The sequence below is a fragment of the Erythrolamprus reginae genome, chromosome 4, assembly GCF_031021105.1.
Source record: "Erythrolamprus reginae isolate rEryReg1 chromosome 4, rEryReg1.hap1, whole genome shotgun sequence".
NCBI lineage: Eukaryota > Metazoa > Chordata > Lepidosauria > Squamata > Dipsadidae > Erythrolamprus > Erythrolamprus reginae.
In genome coordinates, this window is record NC_091953.1 from 11,550,646 (window position 1) to 11,571,018 (window position 20,373).

General features: G+C 43.2%; 1 protein-coding gene across 3 annotated transcripts in view; it reads left to right on the forward strand.

Annotated features, from left to right (window-relative positions):
* FAT3 (FAT atypical cadherin 3) overlaps nt 1–20,373 on the forward strand; it is a 699,023-nt gene that overhangs the window by 665,927 nt on the left and 12,723 nt on the right. For 2 of the 3 annotated variants that reach the window (XM_070749626.1, XM_070749624.1), the window contains 4 exons: nt 4,522–4,675; nt 5,926–6,578; nt 11,415–11,528; nt 19,412–19,471. In XM_070749626.1, coding sequence (XP_070605727.1) covers nt 4,522–4,675; nt 5,926–6,578; nt 11,415–11,528; nt 19,412–19,471 — 981 coding nt within the window. The remainder of the gene's footprint in view (nt 1–4,521; nt 4,676–5,925; nt 6,579–11,414; nt 11,529–19,411; nt 19,472–20,373) is intronic. The other variant, XM_070749625.1, reaches the window with a different exon arrangement.

Below are 20,373 nucleotides of genomic sequence, written 5' to 3' on the forward strand. Positions count from 1 at the left end.
GGCGGATTGAATGCTTCGCATTTACATCGGCTGCCGGGAGGGCAAAAACATCTTCAAATTATTTATTAGGAAGAAGCGGAGATGAACAGCTCATATCTGAAGGGTCTGTTTTATTAGGAGCGATAGACAAGCAGCTCCCATTCGGATGTGTTTTTGCTGCTGTGTTTTATGTTCTAAAACTAGTTAAGCCGCCGTGCGTTACCGCTGCTTGCCCGTCTGCAAGTAAATGCCTTCGGGGGAGGTAGCTCAGCTCCCTTACTCATACTCTCCTCTCTGCCTTGCGCCACGTTTCTCTCCGTTGTCTCTTGTTAGGGAATTTATTTCCTTGGGCTTTGCTTTCACGCTCTCAGCGGTGTATGTAAATAAAAGATTGTAATGGCACCATAATTCTAAAGAAGCAGCCTTTAACGGCATCTCAGCCGGTCTATAAGACAATCAGCTGCTGTACCACTAGGAAACTTCCTTTCCGTTGCTCCCTCCCTCCGAGCAAAATAATTTGTTTGCCCAACCAATCCGCTGTACAGTATATGAAAAGTATATATATACTGTATATCTATAATTAAACGGAGTGCAGCAGAAGGCCCTCTATTCCAGGGGTATCAAACTTGATTTCCTTGAGGGTTGTGTTTGTTCTTGGAGGGGGCGGGGAGGGAAGGCTGGGGTGGGCGTGGCCAGTTCGACACCACTCCTGTTGAAACATAGAAGATTGACGGCAGAAAAAGACCTCATGGTCCATCTAGTCTGCCCTTATACTATTTCCTGTATTTTATCTTAGGGTGGATCTATGTTTATCCCAGGCATGTTTAAATTCAGTTACTGTGGATTTACCAACCAGGTCTGCTAGATGTTTGTTCCAAGTATTGACTACTTTTTCAGTAAAATAATATTTTCTCGTGTTGCTTCTGATCTTCCCCCCAACTAACCTCAGATTGTGCCCCCTTGTTCTTGTGTTCACTTTCCTATTAAAAACACTTCCCTCCTGAACCTTATTTAACATTTTAACATATTTAAATGTTTCGATCATGTCCCCCCTTTCCCTTCTGTCCTCCACAATCTGTACACAGATTGAGTTCATTAAGTCTTTCCTGATAAGTTTTATGCTTAAGACCTTCCACCATTGTTGTAGCCCGTCTTTGGACCCTTTCAATTTTATCAATATCTTTTTATAGGTGAGGTCTCCAGAACTGGACACAGTACTCCAAATGGGGTCTCACCAGCGCTCCATAAGCGGGATCACAATCTCCCTCTTCCTGCTTGTTATACCTCTACCTATGCAGCCAAGCATTCTACTTGCTTTCCCTACCGCCTGACTGTTGGGGGTGTCTGTGGCGGCCTGAGTTCTCTGCCAACAAAAATGGGCTCCCGGCAGTAGTGGGTTGCTACCGGAATGGTAAAGGATTCCGCACCAGTAGCAAAAGTTGAGCTGCACTTGCAGCTTCGGGTGTCACACATATGCGCGTCCCAGAGGGATTCTTGCAAGGGGACACAAGTGCGTGCAAGATTTCAGTGATTTTTTGCTTCTGTGCATGCACGGAAGCAAAAATGTCACCCAAATCTCTCTCATGCGCGTTATTTTTTTTATTAAAACATACACACGTAAAAGACAAACACAAAAACATACATTTGGGATATTTACATCCCCATTTCTAACATAAATTCAATCGGAGCTATATACATTTTTGAATTATTTTGTTAACGTTTATGGTTGCACATTTTTATTTAGACTTCAGATAAAGTTGCTTTTATCTTATTTTATTATTAGTAGTCCCGGTAGGAAATTCCAGGAGTTCTTGGAGAAGGGCGGCATACAAGTCTAATAAATAATAAAATAATAATAATAATAATATGTTATTAACATTTTTGACTATATTTCTATTTAATTTTATTTCTTTTATCGTTTCTTTCTTTTAACCAGTTGGAAAATTTATCCCATATAATAATTTATAATCTGGGTCCTCTTTTCCTTCTAATTGCATTGTCAGCATGTCCGTTTCTGGACATTCTTTTTTAAAAAAATAAATTTTATTAATTTATTATAATAACAGATACACACTACATAAAAGATGATGCATGCTCCCACCACCCAACATCATTCATTCAGACCCCTCCACCAAAATGAGGATGTACTTTTAAATATTATTTTAAACTAAGAACATTACCATATTTACCAGTTATAGAGTGATTCCAATTTATTCTTTATTTCTTGGTCTCGAATTCTACTAACCATATAACCTCTAACCCCGTCCCACATCCCATCAGTTCTTTCACTTTATTTTCATTAATCATATTCATCTTTCTATCCATAATTTCAAACTGAATGTGTTCCACCATGTACCGGTACCAATTTTGTATTGTCTATTTTGTTGCATCCTTCCAACCTAGAACTTCTGTTTGCTTGAGCACTTCTGTTTCCGGACATTCCATGATTTTTAAAATTATCATTCCTTCTTTTGGAATGCCTTCATTTTTCCATAGCTGGGCATAAGTTATCCTCACCGCTGTCAGAACATGTATAATCAAATATTTAATTTCCTTTTTGTACATCTTATTGAAAACTTCTAACTGAGGAATATCTCTAAATTGACCACCAGAGGGGGATAAAATACCACTTTTATTTCTGTTAACATTCCCAGCACAGCATAACCTATTTTGAGAGTTAGAGTTTCTTTTTTTTTAAATAATCTTTATTAAGTTTCTACATATAAAAATAGAAAGAAAGAAAAAACAATTTAAACAAACAGAACATACAAAGGAAAAAAGAAAGGAAAAAAAACAAGATAGACAAATGAGCATATAAACTTAAACAACATATAAAACGTATCCAGTTTCAATGGTATTCTATATATGCACATGGATAGTTATTTGCTTATCATCAATTAATATTTTCTTTCACTACATAAATCTATTTATTTGTTATATAGAAGACATAATTTTTCAACCATTCAAGTTGTATTGTTGACTATCACTATCAAGCGACCTAATATTAAGTATCTAGTGTTTGGAACTACGTGTTTGTTTGTTTTTAGTTCTGTATACGATGGTACATCTACCTAAGAACGCCTCTACTTACAAATTTTTCTAGATAAGAACCGAGTGTTCTAGAGTTTTTGCCTCTTCACAAGAACCATTTTCCACAAACCCGAGGCTCCGGAACTGTAACTGCAAAAGGCAGGGAGAAGCCTCCGTAGGGCCTCTCTAAGGAATCTCCTGGGAGGAAACAGGGCCGGAAAAGGTGGGGAGAAGCCTCCATGGGGCCTCTCTAGGAATCTCCTGGGAGGAAAGAGGGCCGGAAAAGGCGGGGAGAAGTCTCCGTGGGACCTCTCTAGGAATCTCCTGGGAGGAAAGAGGGCCGGAAAAGGCGGGGAGAAGCCTCCATGGGGCCTCTCTAGGAATCTCCTGGGAGGAAACAGGGCCGGAAAAGGCAGGGAGAAGTCTCTGTGGGACCTCTATAGGAATCTCCTGGAAGGAAACAGGGCCTCCACCGTCCCTGTGGTTTCCCCAATCGCACACATTATTTGCTTTTACATTGATTCTTCTTACAAACTTTTCTACTTAAGAACCTGGTCACGGAACAAATTAAGTTCGTAAGTAGAGGCTACTACTGTATTTGTATCTAGTGTGTGGAATTATGTGTTTGTTTGTTTTATTTAGTTCTGTATATTATGTTGCATTCATTTTTGTTGTGGTTGGCTCTGGCCCAGCTCCTGCCCCAGGGAATGTGGAGGTGGATGCAGGGGAAACTTCAACATATCATAGGCCTGTTTTATTGCCGATAGAGTCAGGTAGTTCAGTTTCCTCGGACGAAGAAGAAGGTGGGAGTGACTTGGAAGAGGGGGGCTTGGCACACAGCCCAGGAAGTCAATCTCCATTATCTTTGATCGATTCGGATGCGCAAGTCTTGGACACACGCAGGAACAGAGTTATGCGTAGAAGAGACCAATTGAGGACATATTACAGGAGATAAGAGAGACCACCTGTGTTTGGGTGGGGCTCCAGTAATTAGTACTGCTGATATAAATAGCAGCGTGTGGGTTTGGCCGTTGTGAAAGATTATCTGATCGTTGTTCTTCAGGACTGCCTTGCTGTCTCCGGACTTTGTTTGTTGATTTTTCACGCCTTTGAAACCAAAGCAGAGCAAAGTGTGTGTGTGTTTCACTTCGTGGAAGAAGGAGGGCTGTGACGTTTCTTCACAGCTGCTAGCTAAGTACTTAAGGACTGATTAAGGGTATTGTACAGACTACCCGGTTGTTTTGGGACGAGTGCTCTTTGCAATACAAAAAGAGTGCTTAGTTTATTTTGAATTTTGTGATAAAGAACATTGTTTTGAATTTTCAAACGTGTGTGTGTCTGAAATTTGTACCCTTGAATTTTCGGGAGGCTCATACCAGAGAGCCTGGCAGAACAATTTTGGATATTTCAATACGGATTTATTTTTAGGGGTTTGGGGTTACAGTTTCATGTATCGGTGAAATTTATAATTTACCCTTCCCGTTCTCCTTCTCTCCTTTCCCCCTGACTTAGGCTACCAGTGCAGTTGCCTTTCTCAGTTCACTGGGCGGAACTGTGAATCGGAGATCACCGCCTGCTTTCCGAACCCTTGCCACAACGGAGGATCCTGCGATCCCATCGGCAGCGCCTTCATTTGCACCTGCAAGAGTGGATTAACTGGAGTGACGTAAGTAGAGCCATCCTGGAGAAGACCTCAATAAGTTTACAAGGGCTCCTCGAAGGGCTTTGGACTTAGCATCACTAATCTGCAGCACAACGTCGCGAGAAAAAATAATTTTGGAGAAGTAATTGCATTGATGATACAAAGTTATGGTCGGTGATGGGCTGCTGGTTGCGCAATCCGGTGTTCAGTCCCGGTAGGAAACTCCAGGAAGCACATGCAGCTGTGCGTCCCCGACGTGCGCATATGCACCCCCGCATGAAATTAGCTTCTGTACATGTGCAGCAAGGGCAATCTTGTGTGAGGATGCTCAACTGAGCGAGATTTCAGTGATTTTTGGCTATTTTTTGTTTCTGCGCATGTGTGGAAGCAAAAATATCCATGAAAATTGCCAAAATCTCGCATACGCAGAAGCCAAATCTTGTGCTGATGGGCACATGCTCATCTACCGGAGGCCCGCACACCTGCAATGGCCTCCGAAGATGGAAGATCAGATAGAGTTGGAAGGGACCTTGTAGGTCATCTAGTCCAACCCACCACCACACACACACACACCGCTCAAGCGGGAGTCCCGACACCATTTCGGACAAATGCCAGTCCGATCTCCCTTAAAAGATTCCCAAGGCCGAGAGATCAGAAAGATGCATATGGTATAGAATATGCATCAGCGACGCTGTTCCCTCTAAGCTGCATTTTTTCTTCATTGAAAAAAAAATAAGACATCCCCTGAAAATAAGACGTAGCAGATCTTTGGGAGCAAAAAGTAATATAAGATGCTGTCTTATTTTGGGGGAAACAGGGTATGTATGTATGTATGCATGTATGTATGTATGTATGAAGAAAGAAGGAAGGAAAGAAAGAGAGAGAGAGAAAGAAAGAAAGAGAAAAAAAGAAAGAAAGATGAAAGAAAGAAAGAAAAGAAAGAAAGAAAGAGAAAAAAGAAAGAGAGACAAAGAAAGAAAGAAAGAGAGGAAAGAAAGAAAGAGAAAAAAGAAAGAGAGACAAAGAAGGAAAGAAAAAAGAAAGAAAGAGAGGAAAGAAAGAAAGAGAGGGAAAGAAAGAAGGAAAGAAGAAAGAAAGAGAAAAGAAAGAAAGAGAAAAGAAAGAAAGAAAAGAAAGAGAAAGAAAGAAAAAAGAAAGAGAGAGAAAGAAAGAAAGAAAAAAGAAAGAGAGAGAATGAAGGAAAGAAAGAAAAAAGAAAGAAAGGCATGTAAACTGCTGGAATCTCTCCTCCGCTTAAATTTTCTTTCTTGCAGGTGCGATGAAGACATCAACGAGTGTGAAAGAGAGGAATGTGAGAACGGGGGCTCTTGCGTCAATGTGTTCGGGTCCTTCCTGTGTAACTGCACTCCTGGATTCGTGGGCCAGCATTGCGGGCTACGACCCGTGGTGGTTCCTAATATCCAAGCCGGCCACTCTTACGTGGGCAAAGAAGAATTGATAGGCATCGCTGTTGTTCTTTTCATCATCTTTTTGTTGGTGGTCCTCTTCATTGTTTTCCGCAAGAAAGTTTTCCGCAAGAATTATTCTCGGAACAACATTACTTTAGTCCAAGACCCGGCCACCGCTGCCCTACTCCACAAGAGCAACGGCATCCAGTTCAAGAACATGAGGACTAGCGGTGACAGCCGCAATATCTATCAAGAAGTAGGACCTCCTCAGGTCCCAGTGAGGCCAATGGCTTACACCCCTTGCTTCCAGAGTGAGTCTAGGAACAATTTGGACAAGATAGTTGACGGACACGGGACGGAACATCAAGAGATGACAACCTTCCACCCGGAATCTCCCCGGATCCTGACAGCGAGAAGGGGTGTTGTAGTGTGCAGTGTGGCTCCCAATCTGCCCACTGTGTCTCCTTGCCGTTCCGATTGCGACTCCATCAGGAAGACTTGGGAAAATGGCTGTGAAAGTAAGTAACGTGCCTTCAACTTTCTAGATTTTTTTTTAAAAAAAATTCACATTCCTTTCCTCATTTCCATTTTGGCCTTATGACAATCTTTTCTTTCATGACTGGTGTAAGGGCTTTAACTGACCTGCTTAGAATAGAATAGAATAGAACACTTTTTCTTTTCTTTTTACAAACATAGAAACATAGAAGTCTGACGGCAGAAAAAGACCTCATGGTCCCTCTAGTCTGCCCTTATACTATTTCCTCTATTTTATCTTAGGATGTATATACAGTGGTACATTTTAGGTCTTGAGATATGATGGAACCTAGAAATTTGAAGGTCTCTACTGTTGATACCGTGTTGTCTAGCATTGTGAGAGGTGGTAGGATGGGAAGGTTTCTCCTAAAGTACAAGTTACCATAGATTAGAACAGGGGTGTCAAACTCAAGCCCATGGGCCAGAGCCGGCCCACAGGGTACTTAGATCTGGTTCATGAGGCTGCCCTGGAAACAGTGAAGGACTGACTCTTGGTGCCTCTGGCAATGAAAACGGAGCTCAGGAGAACTGCGGGTGGCCCTCACAAGCTCCATTTTTGCTGACAGATGGTCGCAGGAGGCTGTTGCAGCCAAAAATGGAGGTCGCGAGTCTGTTTTTGCTGGCAGAGTGCTCAGGCCACCACAAGTGCCCCTGACATGGGTGACATCAAGCTGGCACCCCTACCTGGCCATGCTAGATGTAGTTCAGCAGTTCAAATCTCGCCACCAGCTCAAGGTTGACTCATCCTTCCATCCTTCCAAGATGGTTAAAATGAGGACTCAGGTTGTTGGGGGTAATATGCTGACCCTGTAAACCGCTTAGAGAGGGCTATAAAAGCACTATGAAGTGGTATATAAGGCACTGGCTGCCGATCGGTTTCCGGTCACAATTCAAAGTGTTGGTAATGACCTTTAAAGCCCTACATGGCATTGGGCCAGAATACATCCAGAACCGCCTTCTACCGCACGAATCCCAACGGCCGATAAGGCCCCACAGAGTTGGGCTTCTCCGGGTCCTGTCGACCAAACAATGTCGTTTGGCGGGCCCCAGGGGAAGAGCCTTCTCTGTGGCGTCCCCGGCCCTCTGGAACCAACTCCCCCCAGAGATTAGAACGGCCCCCACCCTCCTTGTCTTTCGCAAATTACTTAAGACCCACCTTTGTCGCCAGGCATGGGGGAGTTAAGTTATCCTTTCCCCCTAGGCTATTACAAGTTATGCATGGTACGTTTGTGTGTATGTTTGGTTTTTTATAATTTTATAATAAGGGTTTTTTAGTTGTTTTTATTAATTGGATTGTTCATGTTGTTTTACCACTGTTGTTAGCCGCCCCGAGTCTGCGGAGAGGGGCGGCATACAAATCCAATTAATAATAATAATAATAATAATAATAATAATAATAATAATAAATGCTATTGCTATCAAACACAACCCTGAAGCTTCCCTCAATGAAACTGAGTTTGATACCGCTGGATTAGAAGATCCGAGGCTCAGTTATTTTCAGATAAGCTTGGAAATATACCTGCTTAAAATCCAACAGCCAAAGCTTCTCTAAATATATGGGCATTATATCACATGTCATGCAGTGGAGTGCATCCAAAATAAACCTACTACTTCTTTGGTACACAAACCGTTATCGACTTCTGCTGTAAAAACAGTCATTTAATCAGCAAACTATCGACCGCAGATTAACAGAATAATGATATGACAGCCCTGAGATACAACCACCCGAGCATAGGCACAAAGTTATTAATTCAGTAATTATATTGTATCTGATTATACAGTTCTCGATCGTGACAAAATTAGCAATTTGGAATGTTTTATTTTATTATTATTATTATTATTATTATTATTATTATTAATTAGATTTGTATGCCGCCCCTCTCTGCAGACTCGGGGCGGCTCACAACAGTGATAAAAAACAATATATAATGACAAATCTAATAATTAGAATCTAAAATAACAATTGTACATTTAAAAATCTAAAAGCAAGGAACCCCAATATAAAAAACATACATGCAGTCATATCATGCACAAAAACTACATAGGCAGGGGGAGATGTTTCAGTTCCCCCAAGAATATCTTCCAATGATACATAAATCAACTTTCAGATTTCTCCAGCTGGCATTCTGGGACCTAAAGTCTGAAGACACCTGGGATATGCCATATTGGAAAAACTGCCTTCAATTGGATAAATTGACAAGTAATGTTGGGCGAACCCAACGAAGTTCGGGCTCGGCGAATTCACACAAACTTTGCCGTGAAGTTCGGATGAGTTCGCCGAACCCGAATTTTTGCTTGCAGCAAGCAGCTGCGACATCCTTTTCTGTAAAAATAAACAAGGAGGTGGGGAATTCCCCACCTCTTTTTGCTTCCTTTTATTTTTACAGAAAAGGATGCCACAGCGGTGCTGCAAGCAAAAGGAGGCGGGAAATCCCACGAAGGGATTCCGGGGATGGGGCTTTGATGTCACAGAGACTCCTTCCTCCCCGTTTCAGCTGTCCAGGAAGTAGTCTCCGTGATGTCAAAGCCCTGCCCCCGGAATCCCTTCGTGGGATTTCCCACTCTCCTCCCAGGCGGCGGTGTTTGGCCAAACCTAAACTTTTTTTAAAGTTCGGGTTCGGGTTCAGCATGCTGAACACTGCAAAGTTCGGCACGAGCCCAAACTTTGCAAGTTTGGTTCGCCCAACACTATTGACAAGGGAAATTGTCTTTTATAGGAATCTGGCAGAATTTTTTTTACAATACCGGGAGCAAAATTTAAAGCTTATGCTTACAAGACCTCTTAGAAGAAGTCAATGCTCAGAAATGAAGAGAGGGGGAAGGAAAGGCAGTTCTAGACCTACCACCACAATTTCTGTTGCTAAATGAGACATAGGTTAAGTGAGTTGTGTTCCCATTTTCAGGGGTGAAATTCCGCAGGTTCTGACAAGTTCTGGAGAACCAGTAGTGGAAATTTTGAGTAGTTCGGAGAATCGGCAAACGCCACCTCTGGCTGGCCCCGGAGTGGGGAGGGAATGGGGATTTTGCAGTATCTTTCCCTTGCCATGCCCGCCAAGCCACACCCACAGTATAAAATAGGGAAATCTTTAATTTCACCCCTGCCCAGTGTTGTGGTTGGCTCTGGCCCAGCTCCTGCCCCAAGGAATGTGGAGGTGGATGCAGGGGAAACATCAACATGTCAAAGGCCTGTTTTATTGCCGACAGAGGCAGGTAGTGCAGTTTTCTCGGATGAAGAAGAAGGTGGGGGAGACTTGGAAGAAGGGGGCTTGGCACACAGCCCAGGAAGCCAATTTCCATTATCTTCGGTCGATTCGGATGAGGAAGTGTTAGACCCACGTATGAGCAGAATTATGCATCGAAGAGACCAATTGAAGAAATATTACAGGAGATAAGAGAGGCCACCTGTGTTTGGGTGGGGCTCCAGCTGCTGATATAAATAGCAGCGTGCTGGCTTGGCCGTTGTAGAAGATTATCTGATCGTTGTTTCTTCAGGACCGTGCCTTGCTGTTTCCAGACTTTGTTTGTTGATTTTTCATGACTTTGAAACCAAAGCAGAGCAAAGTGTGGGGGTCTCACTTCGTGGAAGAAGGAGGGCTGTGATGTTCCTTCACAGCTGCTAGCTAAGTACTTAAGGACTGATTAAGGGGATTGTACAGACTACCAGGTTGTTTTGGGACGAGTGCTCTTTGCAATACAAAAAGGGTGCCTTGTTTCTTTTGAATTTTTGTGATAAAGAACATTGTTTTTGAACTTTCAAGTGTGTGTGTATCTGAAATTTGTGCCCTTGAATTTTCGGGAGACTCATGCCATAGAGCCCGGCAGAACACCCATTATTGGATTCCTACCTGGACGGGGAGGAGGGAATGGCATTCCAATAGCGAAAATGGAGCTGCGTGCCCAGCTCTGAGTGACCAGTGGGCGAACGTGTACGCTCAAGCGAGATTTTGCTTCTACGAGTGCACAGGAAGAAAATCTTGCAAGAGGACGCGCAGGCACGTGAGATTTCAGCAATGCGTGGAAGCAAAAAACCCACCAAAATCCTGTGAGTGTGCACATCCCCTTGTGAGATTTTGCTCCTTGTGCATGTGCAGAAGTAAAATTTCACTCGCGCCCGGGGGCTGAGGTCCCAGAGCTCCGCGAAAAGTGCACTAGTAGTGATGATAAGCAGAATCCGCCCCCGCCCATTTTGCAACCCTTCTTGCTATGCTTATTAAGTGAATTATTGCAGTTGTTAAGTTAGTAACATGGTTAAGTGAGCCTGGCTTGCTCATTGGCGGTAAGTTGAGAATTACCTATAACAGTGATGGCGAACCTATGACATGGGTGCCACAGGTGGCACGTGGAGTCATATCTGCTGCCATGCAAGCCATTGCCCTAGCTCAGTTCCAACGTGCACGCGTGTGCTGGCCAGCTGATTTTGGCTTGCACAGAGTCTCTGGGAGGACGTTTTTGGCTTCCAGAGAGCCTTAATAGGGCGTTTTTATCCTTCCCTGGCTCCAGGAAACCCTTTGGAGCCTAGGGAGGGCAAAACGCAAGCTTACTGGGCCCACCAGAAGTTGGGAAACAGTCCATTTCCACCCTCCATAGAGCTTCCAGGGGGCTGTTTTTGCCCTCCCCAGGCATTGAATTATGGGTGTGGGCACTCGTGCATGTGCGATAGCATGCACACACACTCTTTTGGCACCAGGGGGGAAAAAGGTTTGCCGTCACCGACCTATAATGTGATGAGCCATTTCTGAAGCAAGAAGTCTTGTTGGATATCATGTGCTCTAAAACCCAGGTCTGTCTAGCCACACTACCCGTTCTCTCTTCTTTTCCAGGCAAAGAACTTGACGATATGGAAGAAGTCACCTGTTTGTCGGGAAGCAATAAAGGCAGCAATTCAGAAGTTCAGTCCCTCAACTCCTACCAGTCGGATTCCGGTGATGACAATGGTAAGAATGTAAACAGTTTTTATCCTCCCATTTGCTTGAAATTTTTTTTGATGTTATCAAAGGACCACCGAAGAGGTCTTGGGAACTAGGACTCTAGCAAATCTTTTCTCTCCTTGGTGAAATGTTCAACAGCATGGTGTGATTACTACATAATATTGACGCTACCCAATTAATTTTTACAGGCACCGTATTTTTCAGAGTATAAGATGCACCGGAGCGTAAGACGCACCTTAGTTTTAGGGGAGGAAAACAAGGGAGGGAGGAAATCTGCCTCTCCCTCCCAGCAATTTGCTTCCTTGCAGCTTTAATTTCCCTTGGTACATGACCGGCCTTGTCTGTAGCCTCAAATCAGCTAAGGGTTGGGAAGCTGATAATGAGTTGCTTGGCTTAACAGGCTCTTTTCTGTTTGCTGCAAGGAGGTACATTTCTGGGAGGCAGAGGCCAAAGGGTAGGGATAGCTAGGTGGGGCTACATTTGGCGTATAAGATGCACCCAAGTTTTCATTTATTTATTTATTTATTTATTTATTTAATTGGATTTGTATGCCGCCCCTCTCCATAGACTCGGGGCGTCTAACAACAATGATAAAAACAGCATGTAACAATCCAATCCAATACTAAAATAACTTTTAAAAAACCTTATTATAAAAACCAAACATACAGACAGACATACCATGTGTAAATTGTAAAGACCTGGGGGGAAAGAATATCTCAGTTCCCCCATGCCTGATGGCAAAGGTGAGTTTTAAGAAGTTTACAAAAGGCGAGGAGGGTGGGGGCAATTCTAATCTCTGGGGGGAGTTGATTCCAAAGGGCCGGGGCCGCCACAGAGAAGGCTCTTACCCTGGGTCCCACCAAACGACATTGTTTAGTTGACGGGACCCGGAGAAGGCCCACTCTGTGGGACCTAACTGGTCACTGGGATTTGTGCAGCAGAAAGCGGTCCCTGAGATAATCTGCAGAGTGTTGGTGTAACATGGGCATATTTGGGGAAGCCCATGAATGCTCTCGCAGCTGCATTCTGCACGATCTGAAGTTTCCGAACACTTTTCAAAGGTAGCCCCATGTAGAGAGCGTTACAGTAGTCGAGCCTCGAGGTGATGAGGGCATGAGTGACTGTGAGCAGTGACTCCCGGTCCAAATAGGGCCGCAACTGGTGCACCAGGCGAACCTGGGCAAACGTCCCCCTCGCCACAGCTGAAAGATTGTTTCTCTAATGTGAGCTGTGGATCGAGGAGGACGCCCAAGTTGCAGACCCTCTCTGAGGGGGGTCAATGACTCCCAACCCCCAGGGTGATGGACAGATAAATAGAATTGTCCTTGGGAGGCAAAACCCACAGCCACTCCGTCTTATCAGGGTTGAGTTTGAGTCTGTTGACACCCATCCAGACCCCAACAGCCTCCAAGCACCGACACATCACTTCCACTGCTTCACTGACTGGACAAGTTTCATCTTCTTTTGGGGGCTAAAAAGGTGCATCTTACGCTTTGAAAAATACAGTAATCAGAATGTGGAAGCCAGCTCTTAACTGTTGCAAGTAGTCCTCGACGTACGACACAGCTGAGCCCAAAGTTTCTGTAGCTAAGCGAGGCATTTCTGAAGTGAGTTTTGATCCATTTTACGACCTCCCTTGCCTCTAGCTGCTAAGTGAATCGTTACATTAGCAATTCAGTTGGCTTTCCCCATTGACTTTGCTTGTGAGAAGGATATCAACATGACCCTGGGATACAGCAGCGATCATAAAATATGAACCGGTTGCCAAACATCTGAATTTTGCTCACGTAACCTTTTGATTTCTGCACTGGTTGTGTGAAAAATGACCGTTTTCCAGTGCCGTCGTAACTTTGAACAGTCGCTAAATGAATTGTTGTAAGTTGAGGACTACCTGTAATCAGCTTTGTGCTGGTATGGAAAGACTATTCCCACCTACAGAGCAATAAAGCATTTGACACTGCAGATCAAATTTCTAGGAAAAGAATCGAAAACTCTGTAGCGTCGATGTTTCTATTCTCCAAAGCTGCACAAGATCATTGAACGGAGAATAAATCATGCCGTTGCTATGATACAGACAATGATGTGGTAGGTATTTCCTCTTCCAAACACAACTTAATATAGTATTGGCAAAATAACCTTTTCCAAATAAGGGATAACTTCCACGGAGGGATTTGTGAACAGGAAGTAAGAGGCCTTACAGAATCATCATTTCTTGGGCATCAACCCATCTACCCTAACTGAAAAATTTGAGAGATCGTTATATTAAACCAAGTTAATTGAGCTTTAGTTAACTCTTGAGACATCTTGAGATACTTCACTCCAAGTTTGCTCAACTGTCACGAGTGTTGCAAATTGTCGATAGCTTCAACCAAATAATACGTGAGACTTCATACGTGAGATTTGGAAATTTAGATGTTGGCATGCGTAGCGTATCATGACTGGAGATGTCAGTAGGAGTATGCTAGAGATAATTTATTTGCTCCTCTGCTTGGAGGCATGTTGGACGGCATCTTCTGTATTTTTTGGAGCATAAGGCGCAACTTAGTTTTGGGGAAGGAAAATGAGGGGGGGGGATCTACCTACTTGATATTCATCTGGCTAGTGTCATTAATCTGGTCAGCTTCAGTACATAATTTAATCTCCTGATTAGGGTGTAAAAAAATCTTCTTCTGGGGGAGTAGCAAAAGAAGTCTTCCAAGACTTAGGGCTGGAAAAAAACTTCTTCGGAGTAGCGATGAAAAAAATCCTGCAAGCCAAGAAGATTGTTAGCACTTCATTCATTCGGTATGAAAAAACCTTTTTTGGAGGGAGTAGCAAAACAAGCCTGCAAACTGGGGAAATCATTACCACCTCGTTAGGGCTGGGGGGGGGGGAGGACTTTTTTTTTTAAAAAAAAAAGCTACATTTGGAGTATAAGACGCACCCAAATTTTCAGCCTCTCTTAGGGATAAAAAGTTGCTTCTATTACTCCCAAAATATGGTATCTAGGGTCTTACGTAGTCGTCCCAATCATTATGTGTTGGAAAAATTCAATGCCATCGTTGTTCAATCGCTAAATCGTGTCTAACTCATCACAATCCCATTGACCAGAACTTACCAATCCCCACTGTCTCCTAGCATTTACCCAAATTCATGTACGTTGTGTCAGTCACACTATTTAACCATCTCTTCCTTTGCTGTCCTCTTCTTCTTTTGCCTTCAATGCCAAGACAAAGTTACTTCTTTTTACATCACTAAATGTCTATGGAGATTCTCAGTCTTCTAGGCCAGTGTTTCCCAACCTTGGCAACTTGAAGATATTTGGACTTCAACTCCCAGAATTCCCCAGCCAGCGAACGCTGGCTGGGGAATTCTGGGAGTTGAAGTCCAAATATCTTCAAATTGCCAAGGTTGGGAAACACTGGCCTAGGTCATGGTTGTCCCAAAGGTGCTTTTTTCAAGAGGCAACTGGACTTTCTAGTTTTTCAGAAGGGGCTGTATTCGGTGCATAAGACGCACCGACATTTCCACCCTCTTTTTAGGAGGGAAAAAGGTGCATCATATATACAGTGTTCCCTCGATTTTCGCGGGTTCGAACTTCGCGAATAGCCTATACCACGTTTTTTCAAAAAATATTAATTAAAAAATACTTTACGGTTTTTTCCCTATACCACGGTTTTTCCCACCCAATGACGTCATATGTCATCACCAAACTAATATTTTTTGCAAATAAATAACAAAAAAAATAATTAGTGTTAATAAATAATTATGTTTATAAATATCAGGATCACTAAGTGTCTTATTCAATGGTGAGTCCCAGTAATAATGGTGAGTAAATGGTTGTTAAGGGAATGGGAAATGGTAATTTAGGGGTTTAAAGTGGTAAGGGATGGCTTGTGATACTGTCCATAGCCAAAAATGGTGTATTTACTTCCACATCTCTACTTCGCGGAAATTCAACTTTCGCGGGCGGTCTCGGAACGCATCCCCCATGGAAATTGAGGGAACACTGTATTCCAAAAATATGGTAATATTTTTTGGAGTATATGGGAAGAATATTTTCCCCAAATATTCTCTCATGCCAATGTTCTAAGCACACTAGTCCATCTTTCATTTTGTCTGTTTCTATCCCGTCCTTCTGCCAATACCTTCTCAGATCCTATTTCCTGGTTATTATGGTTTAGAGCCTCTTGGGTTTCTCCACTGTTTTCTTTCCTCATTCTGTCAGTCGCCATCCATCAACCATGCCCTCCTCTCAAAATCTTTTCCATTGGCAACAAATTTCTTCCCCTCTTTTTTTCATGTCTGTCTTCTTTTTTTTCCTGGGGAGTTGGAAATACTTCAAAGGAAAGTGTTGTCCTCCAATTTTCGAAGACCCACTGGGACTCTTTATGGCTCAGAAGAATTTGTGATAAATGTTTTGAAAGTAAGTGCTTTGAAGCACTTCCCATTGGCTTTTCCAAAGCTATGGAACGAAATAAATATGCAATTCATGGTCATCTCTGTAGAGAGTTTTGTGAGGAACAGGAGATGCCTCCTGAGATCGTAGTTATTGGGGCAAGGTTGAAAGGCAAACTTGCCTCGTTTCACTGATAAACAGATGATTTCAAAAGTCAGATGATCCGATCCAATTGTTCCTTGAACAAGCATTGCATCGTATGTACTCCCGTTCCTATTTTAATGATAAAGGGGAGCAATGTCTCAGTGGTTAATGATGCTGAGCTTGTCAGATAGAAAGCTGACAGCCCAGGTTCAAGATCTAAGCTCTGTGCAATGGGGTGACCTTTAGTGTTGGGCGAACTGAACTTGCAAAGTTCGGGTTTGTGCTGAACACCGAACCCGAACTTTTTTAAAAGTTCGGGTTCAGTGTTTGCCATTCGCTCGAACACTGCAAAGCGCCTCCGCCCAGGAGGAAAGTGGGGAATCCCACGATGGGATTCCGGGGTCAGGACTTTGACATCACGGAGACTACTTCCTGGCCGGCTGAAACGGGGAGGAAGGAGTCTCCGTGACGTCAAAGCCCTGCCCCCAGAATCCCATTGTGGGATTCCCCACCTCCTTTTGCTTGCAGTGCCGCTGCGGCATCCTTTTCCGTAAAAATAAAAGGAAGCAAAAGGATTATTTTTATGGAAAAGGACATCACAGCAGTGCTACTGCTGTTCGGGTTCAGCGAACTCACCCGAACTTCACGGCAAAGTTCAGCCGAACTCACCAAACCCGAACTTTGTTGGGTTCGCCCAACACTAGTGACCTTCTCTTCCTTTCCCTGGCTCCTGCCCATCTAGCAGTTTGAAAGCAAATGCGAGTAGATAAATAGGTACCACTTCAGTAGGGAGGTAACAGCATTCCATGCACCTTTGGCGTATAGTTATGCAGGCCACATGACCTCAGAAGTGTTTTTGGACAACGTTAGCTCCCTCAGTTAAGAAACAGACAAACACCACTCCTAGAGTTGGACACAAGAGGGAGCAACAGAAACAGACCGTGAAGTGGGTGTATGGGGGTCTCTAACCATGCTTTGAGCTTTAAGCACATAGCACTTGTAAGCAGTATCCTGAAAGACAGGAAGAGAGCTTCATGTAATCTTCTCGGCTGTCCTCAACACTCTCTGTAGGGACTTTCTATCTGAGGCAATGCAACCACCAAATCAAACACGGATGCAGTTTATTAAAACACTCTGAATCGTGCCTCTGTAAAAAAAAGTGGCCAGGATAGAAGAAAAAATTGTGCTCTCCTCAACCGCTTCAGACATAGATTTCTCTCCCTTCTTGCCCACATCCTATATTATTTTTTTAAAAAGCTTTATTCCAATCATTGTTGCTTTTGGGTTAGAGGTTCAAGCTACAATTAGCTTGAACAAGCTATTATTGTTGGGAGCCGCCCCGAGTCTGTGGAGAGGGGCGGCATACAAATCTAATAAATAATAATAATAATACACTTGATAACGAAATCTGTTGGGTGAACAATGGAATAAATGCTCATCCAATTATCAGCTGTCTACAAGGAAATCTAATTCTAACATTAGCCTACTAGCTGTATTGTGATTGCTGCTAATGTGAAATTCTCCCTCTTGACACCGCTGATAAACCCAGTATCGAATTAGTGGCCGTCTCTGGCTTAAAGGGATGTTTAAAATAATTAAGGGAATAAGTAGCCTTTAAACCGAAGCTATTTAATGACCGATGTTTAATCTACCCTTCTACCTGTCTTTAAATGTTTCCCAAGCAAGGCTTTGTCTTCATTTAGAAGTAAGTAATCCTAATTGGGTTGGGTGGGAACTTGGCCACAGACTTTTTTTTTAACCACCAAGAATCATTCTGCCTGCCTCGAAGATAAGAGGCACTTCAAAGGTAGCACTTAATCTCGGGGTTGGGGGTGTTTTTTTAAGCAGTTTCCATTTAAAGATGAATGTCGGCTAGATTCATCGAATTATGGAATCTTTGGTGCTCTCTGAGCTCAGTAGTTTCCTTGGTGATGTTTCATTCTCCAACTAGGGCAGTGATGGCGAGTCTATGGCACAAGTGGCATGCGGAGCCATATCTGTCGGCACGCGAGCTGTCGCCCTAGCTCAGCTCCAGCACGTATGTGTGCACCGCCCAACTGATTTTCGGCTCCCATAGAGGAGGGCATTTTCAGCTTCCGGAGGGCCTCCGGGGTGATGTGGGAGGGCATCTTTGTCCTCCTCAGGCTCCAGGGACGTTGCTGGTGTTGAGGATTACAGAAGCCCGTTTGAACTTCTGATAACCACAGAGGTCGACGGAGTTAAGAGATCCAAGCAGTACTTATCAAAACAAGCATTTCTTTATTTATAAAACAGAAAACAAACATTGTCATGATAGACAAAAGAATATAAACAGCTCAAAGCATGGCGTCTGGACAGGAACGAGGACGGAGGAGAAGAGATCTCATGCGGGCGGAAGTGATATGTGGGATATGACGTAAATATGGGAGTGATTAATAACAAAGGCACACATGTTAACTCTTTAGTTACTGAATGTCTCTGAGGCTGGCAATTTCCAGCATGACAGCTGGAGCCTGGGAACAATGAAAAACGGGCCTACCAGGCCCACCAGAAGGAAATGGGCTGTTTCTGGCCTAGAGAGGGCCTCCAGGGGAGGCAGTTTTTGCCCTCCCCAAGCATTGAATTATGGGTGTGGGCACTTGTGAGGGTGTGATAGTGTGTGTACACGTGCTTTTGGTACCCAAGGGAAAAAAGGTTCGCCATCACTGAACTCGGGGATGTCTTCAGATTCATTGAATCTTCCAGGTTGAATTTCTGAACTGGTAGTAGTCAAGGATGGATTCTATTTACCCCTGCTATCAGTGTGCTACCACTGCATTACCGGAGCTTCACGATCCTGGCACGCACCCGCACATGTCGGAGTGAGAGTTTGCTTCTGCACATGCGCAGGAAGCAAAATCCTGGGAGGGGGACACACGTCCGTGCAAGATTTCTGCTTCTGCGCATGAGCAGAAGCAAAAAATCGCAAAAATTTCACCCACGCAACATCCTTTCATGAGATTTTGCTTCTTACACATGCGCAGAAGTAAAATATCACTTGACACATGTGTGCGCAGCTCCATTTTCCCTACCGGAACTTCAGTGTGACCCGTACCGGTAGGAACCCAATAGTGGTGGTATTCATCTCATTATGTTTTTGAGTGTTCTCCCCCCCCCCCCTTCCCATTTGCTGCCCTGTTGTGGGGGGGTAGGGAAGACCTGTAAATCTGGAATCACGAAATGTTGACATGTTCTCAAATCATTGCATAATTCATTTGTAACCGTCTACCCTCCCGTAGGTGCTCTCACCGCTAATCTGAGATTGTGTCATTGATAACCTCTGTGTGACATAAATACATACTAACTTGAGACTGTCCTTCCTTTATTTCTGCTTTCCTCCTCCCGCAAGCTTCCATTGTGACTGTCATACAGCTTGTCAACAATGTAGTTGACACAATAGAAAATGAAGGTATTTAATCTTTTAAGTATATATGCTGTATATATGTGTGTAAGTATGTCTGTCTGTCTGTATGTATATGACCTTCTCCTCTTGCACTGTCGTCTATTGTTGTTAATTGTCTGGTTTTGTTCCTCTATATAAAAAAGATCGCAGCAGAACTTTGCTAATTCACTGACTAGCCAGGACTCTGCAAACAATTCCTTTTGCAAAGAGGGAAGACTTTGGAAGATAGCAACCAAAACAAATGACCAGACTTTGTTTTATTATGCATTGCAGGCATTATAGACCTGAAGGTTTTGTTTCTAGAAATCAGCTTTGTCTGGGGAGGGAAGAGTGTTCCCAGATAAGTGATATCCTTCGAAACTGAACCAAACTTGCAATTAACTGAATATAAAAGAGCTACGCCAAAGATAGAGAAAGATATGTTTACAGTTATTCTCTGCTTACAAGGGTATTTGACATAACAGTATCTGGACAGAGGCCTTAAATTGACACACTCAGTGTTTCTCAATTTTGGCTACTTTAACATGTGTGGACTTCAACTCCCAGAATTCCCCAGGCTGTTGTGTTCTATATCCATATCTCTGAGAAATAGCTGAGAAATACCGACATAAATTCATCATTAGACAAACGCTGCAGTATCAGGAATTGTCCTAAAAATGCGAGTTCCGGGTGTATTTATAAATGAAGAGAAAACAGCCATTACAATATCTGGAACGTTTAAAAATGTATTAAAAACTACTAAAATTAACTAAGCTTTCATTAGTCCTCTACTTACGTCGTCAGAGTGTTAAAATCCCCATTGAAGACAGTTGAGCTTAGTTAATTTTAGTAGTTTTTAATAAATTTTTAAATGTTCTGGAGATTGTAATGGTTGTTGCCTCTTTGTTGACACTACAGTACCTATATAC